This window comes from Erinaceus europaeus, chromosome 2 (assembly GCF_950295315.1).
Source record: "Erinaceus europaeus chromosome 2, mEriEur2.1, whole genome shotgun sequence".
Lineage (NCBI taxonomy): Eukaryota > Metazoa > Chordata > Mammalia > Eulipotyphla > Erinaceidae > Erinaceus > Erinaceus europaeus.
Window position 1 is genome coordinate 138608124 of NC_080163.1, and position 14040 is coordinate 138622163.

At 41.8% G+C, this 14040-nt stretch overlaps 1 protein-coding gene across 2 annotated transcripts in view; it reads right to left on the reverse strand.

The window, feature by feature from the left end:
• The window catches only part of TANGO6 (transport and golgi organization 6 homolog), a 255388-nt gene that overhangs the window by 37457 nt on the left and 203891 nt on the right, over positions 1-14040 (reverse strand). For both annotated transcript variants that reach the window (XM_060185257.1, XM_060185258.1), the window contains one exon: positions 3723-3836. In XM_060185257.1, the coding sequence (XP_060041240.1) occupies positions 3723-3836 (114 nt within the window). The remainder of the gene's footprint in view (positions 1-3722; positions 3837-14040) is intronic.

Genomic DNA, 14040 nt, shown 5'->3' on the forward strand with positions numbered 1-14040 from the left:
CAAAAATGCTCCAAGTCTTTGATTGTCAGAGAAATGCAAATAAAGACAAGAATGAGATACCACTTCACTCCTGTGAGAATGTCACACATTAGAAAAGGTAGCAACAGCAAATGCTGGAGAGGGTGTGGGGTCAAAGGAACCCTCCTGCACTACTGGTGGGAATGTTAGTTGGGCCAACCTCTGTGGAGAGCAGTCTGGAGAACTCTCAGAAGGCTAGAAATGGACCTACCCTATGATCCTGCAATTCTTCTCCTGGGCATCTATCCTAAGGAACCCAACACACCTATCCAAAAAGATCTGTGTACACATATGTTCTTAGCAGCACAATTTGTAATAGCCAAAACCTGGAAGCAACCCAGGTGTCCAACAATAGATGAGTGGCTGAGCAAGTTGTGGTCTATATACACAATGGAATACTACTCATGTATTAAAAATGATGATTTCATTGTTTTCAGCCCACCTTGGATGGAGCTTGAAAAAATCATGTTGAGTGAAATAAGTCAGAAACAGAAGGATGAAGATGGGATGATCTCACTCTCAGGCAGAAGTTGAAAAACACAAGTAGAACCTGAACTGGTGATTGTGTATGATAAAGTCTGAACTCTAGTTGCCCAGGAGGAGGCACAATAGATAAAGTGTTGGACTCAGTTTGATGTTGGCACTGCACATGCCAGAGTGATGCTCTGTTTTCTCTTCCTTTCTCATCAATACATCTTTTTTTTTTTAATGTGTAACTAAGTTATCTCTTAGTCTCTGCAGATCTTGGTAATGAAGAAAAAAATAAAATGCCTGTTATTTCCTTTTTAAAAGATTTATTTTAGGGATTGAGTGGTGGCACACCTGGCTGAGTACACATGTTACAATGTGCAAGGACTGAAGTTCAAGACCCCAGTCCCCACCTGCAGGGGGAAATTTTTGCAAGTGGTGAAGCAGTGCAGTAGGTATCTCTCTTTCTCTCTCCCTACTCTCTTGATTTCTGTCAGTCTGTAATAAAGATAATAAAAATAATTTTAAAAAATATTTATTGGGCGGGGATAGATAGCATAATGGTTATGCAAAGAGACTTTCATGCCTGAGGCTCCAAAGTCCCAGGTTCTATCCCTTGCACCACCATAAACCAGAGCTGAACAGTGCTCTTGTTAAAAAAAAAAAAAATCAGGAGCAGGGCAGTAGTGAAGTGGGTTAAGCGCACGTGGCATGAAGCACAGGACCAGCATAAGGATCCCGGTTCGAGCCCCTGCAGGGGAGTCACTTCACAGGCGGTGAAGCAGGTCTGCAGGTGTCTATCTTTCTCTCCTCCTCTCTATCTTCCCCTCCTCTCTCCATTTCTCTCTGTCCTATCCAACAATGATGACATCAATAACAACAACAATAATAACCAAAACAACAAGGCCAACAAAAGAGAAAATAAATTTTAAAAAAATTTTAAAAATCAACAAAAAAAATATTTATTTTACTTAGTCCATAAAGAAGAGAGAGGCCAGAACACTATTCTGATACAAGTAGTACTGGGGATCAAGTCTGGGGACTGAGGTCAGAAAATCCTGAACTTTATACTTTATTCATTAAGTATTTTCCTCTTCTGCCACAGCATCTTTTATTTAGTTATTTCTTAAAGATTTTATTTACTAATGAGAAAAATAGGAGAGAGAGAGAGAGAGAGAGAGAAGGAACCAGACATCACTGTGGTTGGTACATGTGCTGCCGGGGATTGAACTCAGGACCTCATGCTTGAGAGTCTAGTACCTTAGCCACTGTGCTACCTCCCAGACCAAGCATTTTTCATTTTTTAAGCACTTATTTATTTTTACTTCCACCAGGGATATCACTGGGGCTCTGTGCCTGCATGATGAATCCACTACTCCTAGTGGCCATTTTTTCTTTTTTACTTTATTTGATAATACAGAGAGAAATTGAAAGGGGAGGGAGAAAGAAAGAAAGAAAGAAAAAAAGAAAGAAAGAAAGAAAGAAAGCTGCACTGCTTCACCACTCATAAAGTTTCCTCCCTACAGATGGGGATGAGAAGCTTGAACTTGGGTCCTTGTGCGTGGTAATATGAGGACTCAACTAGGTGTGCTACTGCTTAGCTACTGATTTTTATTTTTTTTTATTGCCATTGGGGTTAATGCTGGGGCTTAGTGCCTGCAATGACAAATCTATTGTTCCTGGTGGCCATATTGCCCCCACCTGCGCTTTTTTTTTTTTAATGTTTTTTTTAAATTTTTTTATATTTATTTATTTTCCCTTTTGTTGCCCTTTAAAAAAATTGTTGTTATAGTTATTATTGTTGTTGTTATTGATATCATCACTGTTAGGTAAGACAGAGAGAAATGGAGAGAGGAAGGGAAGACAGAGAGGGGGAGAGAAAGACAGACACCTGCAGACCTGCTTCACCACCTGTGAAGCGACTCCCCTGCAGATGTTTTTTTTTTTTTTCCCTCTTAATAGAGCACTGCTCCACTCTAGCTTATGGTGGTGCAGGGGATTGAACTTGGGACTTGGAGCCTCAGACATGAGTGTCTTTGTATAGCCATTATGCTATCTACCCCCCCCCCTTTAAATTTAATAGAGACACAGAGAAATTGAGAGAGAAGGGGAGAGAAAGAGAGACACCTACCACACTGCTTGTGAAACTTTTCCCACTGCAGGTGGGGCCAGGGGCTTGAATCGAGGCCCTTGTACATGGTAACATGTACACTCTACTAGGTGAGCCACTGCCTTAACTTTTTAAACTCCATTTCATAAGCAAAATCTCAGCAAGAGCAGTATATATCTTATAGCAATTATCTAATTATCTAGTCATGATGTGTATGTCTCCCACCCCCATCAAGGTCCTAGACAATAACTAGGGGCTAACTACAAAGTCTGTGCTTATACAGAAATAGTGTCAGGAACTTGAGATGTCAAAATTCTAGCATGAACAGGCCTGTGTGTCTGACAAAAGAATCATTCTTCTAATGGCTTTACTGAAACTTGGTGAAAATACTGATGTGACAGCACAGACAAGATGCCAGCTAGTGGATTATTAATGCAAATTCTCTCTATAAAGTCACCAGGGAAAGACATTCCATTAAGAGTAAGAAGAAAATTAATTTAGGGGTGACTCATTTTTGCACATATATAAGAAGTATGTATGTATTGCTTTTTCTTGTGTTGGCCATACGTTAGGGAGAAATACAGTCAAATACACCAGGGGAAAGAATAAAGTTTCATTTATGCAGCAAGTAAAGACTCATGTTATTATTCCCCTAACAGTGAGGGGAAAAAAAAAACCCGCATTTAAATGAGACCCTCTAGTCTTCTTCTTCTAGCGTTTGCCAGACCCTCTAGTAATTCAGTACTAACAATGAAATGAGTCAAGAAGACAAATCACTGAAGTCCAGGCTATAGAGGCAGGTTTTTTGCATGCCAGTGACCTCGAGTTGGAAAATGTTTCTGAGTTTCTGAGAACTGGAGGACCCATAGTCTCAACCTATAAGCGTGAGCGCTGGGTTTCCTGTAGTTGTTAGAATGCAATTTGTCTAATATGTTACAGAGGAAATAGAGATTCTTAATTAAGATGCAAATAATGCAGTTTTCCTGCTACAGAATCCTTGTTGACCAATTCATGTATAGGAGTCCATCCAGAGAAAAGGTCTGAGACGTTCCCTGGTGAAAGGAAGACCAATAAACACAAAATCTAAAACATTAGTGAGGTTGTAAATAGCTAGATGCTGACTTACCTCAGTAGCTTTCTGGCTGAGGCCCCGAAGCAGCAGCACAATTACATGAATGGCAGCTCTGCGCACTTGAACTTCAGGGTCTGTTTTAGCTACAGCAATCAGGCAAGCTGTTACCTAGGAGGAGGAGGGAAAAAGTCAATAAAAATCAGGATTGCTCAATTACTGAAAGTCTTTTAACAGTGTTTCACTTTATACATGTTCATAAAGAATTGTCTGATATGGTGAGGGATGGGTAGTTTGTTCATTCTCAATAAGAGAAGGCTAGTGGTAGAGAGTTTGATCTATTTGATATTTCTTTCTTCTTAAGTATCTATTAAATTCTTCTTATTTTTTTCTTCCTCACCGGAATACTGATCGTCTCTGGTTTATGGGTGTGCAGGGTACTGAACCTGGGACTTTGAAGCCTCAGGCATGAGAGTCTGCATAACCATTATGCTATCTACCCCTACCCAAATTATTATTTAAAAATTTTTATATTTATTTTCCCTTTTGTTGCCCTTGTTTTTTATTGTTGTTGTAGTTATTGTTGGTGTTATTGATGTCATCATTGTTAGATAGGACAGAGAGAAATGGGGAAGACAAAGAGGGTGAGAGAAAGACAGACACCTGCAAACCTGCTTCACCGCCTGTGAAGCAACGCCCCTGCAGGTGGGGAGCTGGGGGCTCAAACCAGGATCCTTATGCTGGTTCTTGTGCTTTGTGCCACGTGCGCTACCGCCCGACTCCCTATTATTATTTTTTTAAGTGAGAGGGAGACAGAGAGAGAGAAAGAGAGAGAGTCCAGCACATAGTTTAACCATGGCTTATGGTGGTGCTGAGGACCGAACCTGGGACCTCAAAACCACATGCAAGAAAGCCTTTTGCATAACCATTATGCTATCTCCCCAGCCATTTTCTGAATTTTCTTTAAAAAAAAAAAGGGGGGTGAGTGGGTGGGTGGGCGGTTGGGAGGAGGCAAAATCTGGTTTGAAATTCAAGAGAGAGGTAAGGGAGTAGAAAGGAATTAATGTATATAATAAAGGTAGGTCAAATACTAATGTCTCCTCGATAGTGGGAAGAACTGTTACCCCTCCTCCCACTCCTCATTTGAGGACATCAAATCAAAGGAAGGAAAGATTGTACAAGACACAGCAGCTTCTAGGAACTGAGGATCATGGAGATTTTAACTAAGTGGGCTTCAGAGCTCAAGGCCTATCATGAATATGAATGTGCTATCAAAGAATCTTTCAGCTCAGGGGTAGAGATATACATAAACATTCAGACTGGTCTCTTTTAGTATGTACAAGTGTCCTACGTATACCCATGTGAGGCATCAGGGGTCAATTTCACAGTCTCCCTGACTGGGCTTTTTCATTTGTGAAATAGGTCTTTAGTATTTACTTAGCTTAAATGATAGTTTTATGACAGAAAAGGCTGGCAATTACTTGCAAAAACATGGTGCTAGATAAGTAGCTAAAAATTACATTTTATAAAAATGAGACAATATTTATACCCTGTACCAGCTTCCCTGCCCCCATCCTGTTCCTAGTAGATATGGATTATTTAAAGCCTCATTGAAGAAAATCAACTAAAAATGACAACAACAAACCTTCTGGAGACAGTGGTGCAACATTAAGAAACAAAAAAATAAACAAAACTGCTGAAAGTGTGGTCAATGTCAGGAATAATCTGAAGGTAATTTTTAATCAGTTAATTGGAGTAATGGAAAAATGCTCAGTGAGTAGAGCACAAGACTTGCAAGCCTGAGGTCCCAAATTCAATCCCTGGCACAGCACCTGCTAGTTAGTGTCCTGGTTCTCTCTCTCTCTCCTCTCATTAAATAAATAATAAATATTTAAAAAAAATCAGTCACTCAATTGGTCTCTCATATGCTTTGTTATTTGTTTTACTGTGTTAGTGTATTTCTTGGCCAACTGTGCAGGGATATCTAATCATGATCAGAAAATAGCCAGATTGTATGTTTGGAAACATGTATAAATACACATTATGTTTAAAGAATGGTTTTTTAAAAGGCTTAAAGGAAAAATATAGGCACAAATGAGGAGCTAGGCCTGTGCAAAAATTTTAACTATGCAGGTTGTATTTTTCACTACTTTCAAATAGTTGGGCATAGTTCAAAGTGTCTAATTAATCAGTGATGGCAGAGAGATTAGAAGAAGTAGCTTGTTCTTAAACATAATTGCATCTGTGATGTACTGGCATTTAATCAACCATACATCTCCTAGGCAGACTTACAGCTTGCAAGTGAAGGGAACTCCCAGAAAAGCCCAACTTGTTGGGGGCTGTTTTTCAATAAGGGCTTGTTTTTCAACAAGCAAGCTTCTGCGTTGAAAGAGGTGGGACAAACTGACCCAAAGCCAGCAGCAGCTTCTATGCTTCTGGCATTAACGGTAGAAGCAATTCAGTGCTAGAAGGAATTCCTTGGGCAACTTCCAAACAGGCACATATAATAGCTACCTATACTTAGTATTTACAAGGTAAAAGCTGAAATCAAAGAAACAAGTTGGAGCTAGGTCTGAGTCCTCCTCCTCCTCCTTTTTAACCAGAGCATGGCTCTACTCTGGTTTATGGTGGTGCAGGGGGATTGAACCTGGGACTTTGGAGCTTCAGGTATGAGAGTCTCTTTGCATAACCATTATGCTATCAATCCATGCTCCTGAGTCCTTTTTGACACATGAAAGTTTATTTAGTCTGACAACTCAAGTCTGAATTTCATTCAGGGTCATGCAATGTGCAGAGGCTCACAGCCTTTTGCTTGCTTCCTTCTAAGTTTAGGTCTGGGATGCTGTTACTGCAGGTCCAAAGTGTTTCATGAGCCAGGGTTGCCAGACCTAGAAACTAGAATGTTGTGTAATTTTGAAACCTCTGTTCTGGTCGTCTGGGAGGTAGCACAGTGAATATAGTGTTGGACTCTCAAGCATGAGGTACTGAGTTCAATCCCCAGCAGCAGATGTACCAGAGTGATGTTTGGTTCTTTTTCTCCCTCCTCCTATCTTTCTCACTAATAAAATAAATAAAATCTTAAAAAAAAAAAAAGAAAGAAAGAAACTTCTGTTCTGAAGCCAGGTGGTAGCTCACTCAGTAGTACACGTGACTGATGAAGCACAGGACCTGGTTTAAGTTCTGACAACACATGGCAGCATCAGAATACCAGGGGAAGCTTTGGTGCTGTGGTCACTCTATCTGAATTAAAAAGAATGAAAAAGTCAGCCCAGGAGCAGTGGAATCATGCATGTGTGAGGCCCTGGCAATACACACAGACACTAAAAAAATAATTTAAGGGCCCTTGAAATAGCTAACTTGGATAGTGTGCTGCTTTGTCATATGCACAACTCTGGTCTGAGCATGGCCCCCACTGCATTGGAGATAGTTTTGGTGTGGTGGTCTTGCTCTGCCTCTATATAAAACAACAATACCAACATTATTAAAAAATGAAATATCTGCTCTGTCTCACTATGCTGAGTTGGTCATGTTCCTGTCCCAGCTCTCAAGTTTAAGCCAGCTCCAGTTGTAGGACCCTGGTTCCATAACTGAAACAGGCTGGATAAAGACTTCTCTTACGGAGGAGGGGTGTGGGGGTTGGTTATGCAAAGAGACTCTCAGGCCTGAGGCTCTGAAGTCCCACAATAAGTCAGCGCTGATCTGGTAAAAAAAAAAAAAAAAAAAAAAATTCCCTTACAAGGCCAGGTCCTGAACTCTAGTGCCACTTTGAAGATGTGACTGACAGAAGCTGAGATCAGCTGGAATGGCCTTCTGCTTGTAGTGATCTACACACCGGACTACTGAGCCTACTGTGACAACCAGAAAGAGACCTGTGAATAGAAAGGTGTTTATGAACCTTCCTCAGTACCTCCATCACATATATATTTTATAAATATAGAATTTATAAAAGTTGATTATGCGGGGCCAGGTGGTGGTGCACCTGGTTGAGTGCACATGTCACAATGCACAAGGACCCAGGTTTGAGTCCCCAGTCCCCACCTGCAGAGGGAAAGCTACACGAGTGGTGAAGCAGGGCTGCAGGTGTCTCTGTCTCTCTTCATCTCTATCTCACCCTTCTCTCTCAATTTCTGGCTGTCTCTATCCAATAATTAAAGATAATAATAATAATAAAGTTGATATGTTAAATATTTTATTTATTTATTTTTATGAGAATAAGTAAGAAAACAGCACTGCTCAGCTCTGGCTGAAGAGCCTTCAGTTCAGGTCAAGCTCTTGGACCCAACTTATATAATGTTGCTCTCCTGCAGGCCAGCTGGACAAACATCTTGTCAAGCACTAAGAGTTGGGAACTGCAAGGTTACTCTCTTGCATCCATCCAGTTTACACAAGTCACTCCTTTGGTTGGTCTCTCTCACCCCCAACCCAAGGACATTCTTACCAAAGTCTCCCATGTTTAAAAGCGTAAATGGTTAATAGACCAACTGGTAATGTTAGTTCTGGTGTAATATTTTGATTCTGCTTCTAAAATATTCTAGAGGGTAGAGACCTATTCTATGTCACCTGCATGCTACTGGTCCTAACCGTTAATGTACCTGTTCTAATAAATCATACAACTTATTTGGGAAGATTTCTCTTCACTGGCTAAATAGTGTGAATCATAGTCATGTCTGAAAGTCAGAGAGAAAGGGAATGACTGCTTTTCACTAAAGGTCAGTTTAAATAATTTAGCATTTTATAGGAGCCGAGAGAAATAAGGGAAAACATCACTCTCCAAAACAGCTGGCAGACATCAAGCATATCAGGACTCTACAAATAAAGATAGAGATGGCAAGATTACCAAGAGCCAACTTTGGAAAATTCCAAGGGAGATGGCACCAGAATTGAGGTATTAGGAGTCAGGTGGTAGTGCAGAGGGTTAAGTGCAGGTGGTGCGAAGAGCAAGGACTGGCCTAATGATCCCGGTTCGAGCCCCAGCTCCCCACCTGCAATGGAATAGCTTCACAAGTGGTAAAGCAGGTCTGTAGGTGTCTATCTTTCTCTCCCCCTCTGTCTTCCCCTCCTCTATCCATTTCTCTCTGTCCTATCCAACAAAAACAATAATAACTACAACAATAAAACAACAAGGGCAACAAAAGGGAATAAATAAATAAATAATTTTAAAAAAGAATTGAGGTATTAATATGTTTCAGGCCCTCCTCTATCCATTTCTCTCTGTCCTATCCAACAAAAACAATAATAACTACAACAATAAAACAACAAGGGCAACAAAAGGGAATAAATAAATAAATAATTTTAAAAAAGAATTGAGGTATTAATATGTTTCAGGAATGCATGACTTCAAATTTCCATCTGCATCTTCATCAATTCTCCCAAAGCTTGCTTTGCTAAAATTCAGTAGGTCTGCTAACTTGTCAGAAACATCACCACTTGTCCTTCTATTTTTTTTTTTCCCACCAGACTTATAGCTGGGGCTTTGTGCCTACACTACGAATTCACCATTCCCAGTGGCAATCCCCCTCCCCTCTCTTTTAAAAAAATATTTATTTGTTTATTCCCTTTTGTTGCCCTTGTTGTTTTATTGTTGTAGTTATTATTATTGTTATTGATGTCATCGTTGTTGGATAGGACAGAGAAATGGAGAGAGGAGGGGAAGACAGAGGGGGAGAGAAAGATAGACACCTGCAGACCTGCTTCACCACCTGTGAAGTGACTCCCCTGCAGGTGGGGAGCCAGGGGCTCCAATGGGGATCCTTACGCCGGTCCTTGCGCTTTGCGCCATGTGTGCTGCTCTACCACCCAACTCCCCCCCCCCTTTATTGGTCTTTATTTGATAGGACACAGAGAAATTGAGAGGAGAGGGGAAGACAGAGAAAAAGAGACAGACACCTGTGGTACCTGATTCATTGCTAGTGAAGCATTCCCCCCTGCAGGTGGGAGTGGGGGACTGAACCAAGGTCCTTGAGCATGGTAAGAAGTGAGCTTAATCAGGTGTGCCACTGCCCAGGCCCTGTCCTTCTATTTTGTAAACTAAGATATTTCACCAGGGGCTGGGTAATGACACATCTGGTAGAACACACACATTACCATGTGACAGGACCACGGTTCAAACCCCTGATTGTGACCTACAGAAGCTTCAAGAGTAGTGAAGCAATGCTGCAGGTCTCTCTCTCCCTCTCTGTCTTCCTCCCCTTCTCAATTTCTGTCTCTCTAACAATAAATAAATAAATAAGTAAATAAATAAATTAAATTAAATTAAATAAGGCTACTAGAAGTGGTGAATTTACTGTGTAAGCATCAAACTCTGGTGATAATCCTGATGGTAATAAAAAAGAAAAAAAAAAGGAAAAGAAACATCACTGGCAAAGGTAGTGTGACCTCCTTTTCACATGTGCTCACTTAACCTGCTGTGACAGAGAACCCTAGTGGCTACTTTAGTTCTTTGCTGTCAGGTGGTAAGGATCTATGCACCAGACTGTACTGAACCCACTGCAATCAATCATCTGGGACAACTAGGGACAGATCTGTGAACAGAAGGGTGTTCATGAATCTTGCTGCACTACCTCCCATGCTACATACAGACCAATTTCCTTCCTTTTTTTTTAAAAAAAATTTAAATTATCTTTATTTATTTTCCCTTTTGTTGCCCCTTTTTTTTTAAATTTCTTTTTTGGGGAATTAATGTTTTACATTCAACAGTATATACAATAGTTTGTACATACATAACATTCCTCAGTTTCCCATATAACAATACAACCTCCACTAGGTCCTCTGTCATCCTTCTTGGACCTGTATTCTCCCCACCCACGCACCCCAGAGTCTTTTACTTTGGTGCGATACGCCAATTCCATTTCAGGTTCTACTTGTGTTTTCTTTTCTGATATTGTTCATGGTGCAGGCACCGAGCCCAGCAATAACCCTGGAGGAGGGAAAAAAAAAGAATTCCACAAACTTGGTGTGTGTGTGTGTGTGTGTGTGTGTGTATCTCCAGGGTTATTGCTGGGGCTCAGTACCTGCGCTACATACCCACTGCTCCTGCAGGCTATTTTTTCCCTTTTGTTGCCCTTGTTGTTTATGGTTGTGGTGGTTGTTGTTATTGTTGTTGTTATTGCTGTCATTGTTGTTGGCTAGGACAGAGAGAAATGGAGAGAGATGGGGAAGACAGAGGGGGAGAGAAAGATAGGCGTAGTGGGTTAAGTACATGTGGCGCAAAGCACAGGGACCTGCAGGGGAGTTGCTTCACAGGCGGTGAAGCAGGTCTGCAGGTGCCTATCTTCTTTTTTTTTTTTCCCTCCTCCAGGGTTATTGCTGGGCTCGGTGCCTGCACCATGAATCCACCGCTCCTGGAGGCCATTTTTTTTCCCCTTTTTGTTGCCTTGTTGTAGCTTCGTTGTGGTTATTATTGCCCTTGTTGACACAATTCATTGTTGGATAGGACAGAGAGAAATGGAGAGAGGAGGGGAAGACAGAGAAGGGGAGAGAAAGATAGACACCTGCAGACCTGCTTCACCGCCTGTGAAGCGACTCCCCTGCAGGTGGGGAGCCGGGGGCTCGAACCGGGATCTTTACGCCGGTCCCTGCGCTTTGCGCCACATGCGCTTAACCCACTGCGCCACTGCCCGACCCCCAAGTTTGTGGAATTCTGATCACCACCTTAAGAGTGGATTGCTCCAGCTCTCATCACCTAAGGGGACATCTTATTTGCTGTGGTGCTGGGGTTCTGGCTGGGGCCACTTAAGACAGACTTATTCCCATGCAGAGTGATAACTCGATAATGATGAAAGAGCCTATCAAGATCTGGTTTCAAGCAATGCAGCTTTTGACAATAACAAGGAGAAACAAGGGGAAAAAAGATTATGCTCTTCAAACAGGTTAAATCTTGACATCAACAGAGGAAAAACCTGAATTCCCAGTACAGAGATTATAGATGAGCTGATCCTATCCTTTGTGTCCCTTCCCAGCTGCAAGCCCTGACTATCACAACACTGACAGGGCCTGTACCTGGACCACCCAACATGTAGGACAGCGTTCTTTCTATTAATTCATTAATTAATTTTACCAGAGCACTGCTAAGATCTGGTTTATGGTGGTGTAGGGGATTGAACCTGGGACTTTGGAGCCTCAGGCATGAGAGGCTCTTTACATAACCATTATGCTGTCTACCCCTGCCCTAGGACAGCTTTCTTTAGATACCCAAGAGCCTCAACTATGACACTTAGGTCAGATCATTTTAGAAAAGACTATGATGAGGGGCCAGGTGGTGGAGTACCTTGTTGAGCGCACATGCTACAAAGCACAAGGACCCAGATTCAAGCCCCTGCTCCCCACCACAGGGGGAAAATTTCACAAGCAATGAAGCACTGCGCACTCTCTCTCTCTCTCTCTCTCCCCCCTCCTTGATTTCTCTTGGTCTCTATCCAATAATAAATAAATAAGACTAGGGCCCAGGTGGTGGTGCATCTGGTTGAGTGCACATGTTGCAATGCATAATGACCCAGGTTTGAGGCCCTGGTCCCCTACTGCAGGGGAAAAGCTTCACAAGTGGTGAAGCTGGTCTGCAGGTATCTGTCTCTCTCCTCTCTATCTCCCCCAACTTTCTCAATTTCTGACCGTCTCTATCCAATAAATACAGATAGTTTAAACAAAAATTTTAAAAAGAAGCTTTAGAAAAAAAAAAGAAAAAAAAAAGAAAAAGAAAAAGAAAAAAAAAAGAAAAAAAAAAGACTGACATGACAAGTTTGTTCAATTTTAATCAAAACAGACTGTTTCTCTTTCTTCTCTGCCTGGTCATCACTTGATCAGTGTAACTTTCTTGTGGCTCTGACAAAGTTTGAAGGCTTCAGTTCTGAGGTTCTACAGCTCCTGGTGCTCTGTCCATAGTGCCACTTAGTTTGCTATCTGTTTACTCCTTTGTGTTTCACACTACTGAGATCTCCATGTGGAGAGAGACTGGGTCCTTTGTCTACCTTCTAGCACACCTAGCACATGCTCATGAAGATGAATTTCTCCAGTTTGCAGCCAAAGACAAGTTTCCTCAAAGTTCTAGTTCCTTCTTCACCAGTACTCATTGGGGCTAAGCATTTCTGAGAGTACAAAAGACTTCAATAGCTTTCTTGCCCCAGTGGTAGAATTTTGAATTCTTTTTTTTTTTTTTTTGGCCCTTGTTTTTTCATTGTTGTTGTAGTTATTATTATTGTTATTGATGTTGTCATCGTTAGATAGGACAGAGAGAAATGGAGAGAGGAGGGGAAGACAGAGGGGAAGAGAAAGATAGACACCTGCAGACCTGTTTCACTCTTGTGAAGCGACTTCCCTGCAGGTGGGGAGTCCAGGGCTCGAACCGGGATTCTTACTCTGGTCCTTGTGCTTTGCGCCACATGTGCTTAACCCACTGTGCTACTCCCCCGATTCCTAAAATTTTGAACTCTTAAGCATGAGATTCTGAGCTTGATTCTGGGGCACTGCATGTGCCAGAGTGATACTCTTGTTCTCTCTAAATCTCTGTGTCTCCTACTGTAAAAATAAATGAATATTAAAAATAAAAGGCTAGGGGGGTTGGGGAGACAGCATAATTATTACTATGCTAAGAAAATTTCATACTCAGGACTTCCAGATCCCAGGTTCAATCCCTTGCACTGCCATAAATCAGACTTGAGCAGTGCTGGCTTCTGAACTCCCCTGCAGTGAAGGCCTATGGCCTCCTCACAGTGAAGACCCTACTGGGACTGCACCACCTGTGGACTCCTTCCTCCTACACTTCACTCAAGGCACACTACCCTTGCTGGTTAGAGGCCTGGCAAGTTGATACTTGCCCCAAGGTCTCTGTATTTGCTGCTCATTCTATGTAGAATACTGTCTCCCAAGAAGTCTTCCTAGATCAACCCTGTTTCCTTCAGGTTCTGTTCAAATGCCACTTGTCAGTGAAGCCTTTCTTAGTCACCTGAGTTCAGATACAATAAGAAGTTCCTATGGCAGATGTGGCTGCTGATGCTCCTTACCTGACTAGATTTGCCTCCTGAGACTTATTCTGGCCAGCACAGCATATGCATTTGGTTACTTGCTTGCTGGTTGTTTACTTCTCTCTAGAATGCCAGATTCATGAGGGCTGGGCCTTTGTTGTGTTCATGGCTGGGTCTCTACAGGATAAAAGCTCAATAAATATTAACTGACTAGTAACAACTGAATAAATAACTGGTGGCAGAAATACTTAAGGTCCAAGCATCCCATGTTTTCCAAATGCCAACCACAGAAGGACACAATGGTTGCAATACTAAAACTATCCTGTGTCCAGTTGTGTTCTAACTTGCTGTTCACACAAGGCAGCTGGCTCAGTGCAAATGACATGGCAAGTGTGGGATGATCATAAGAAGGAATATCT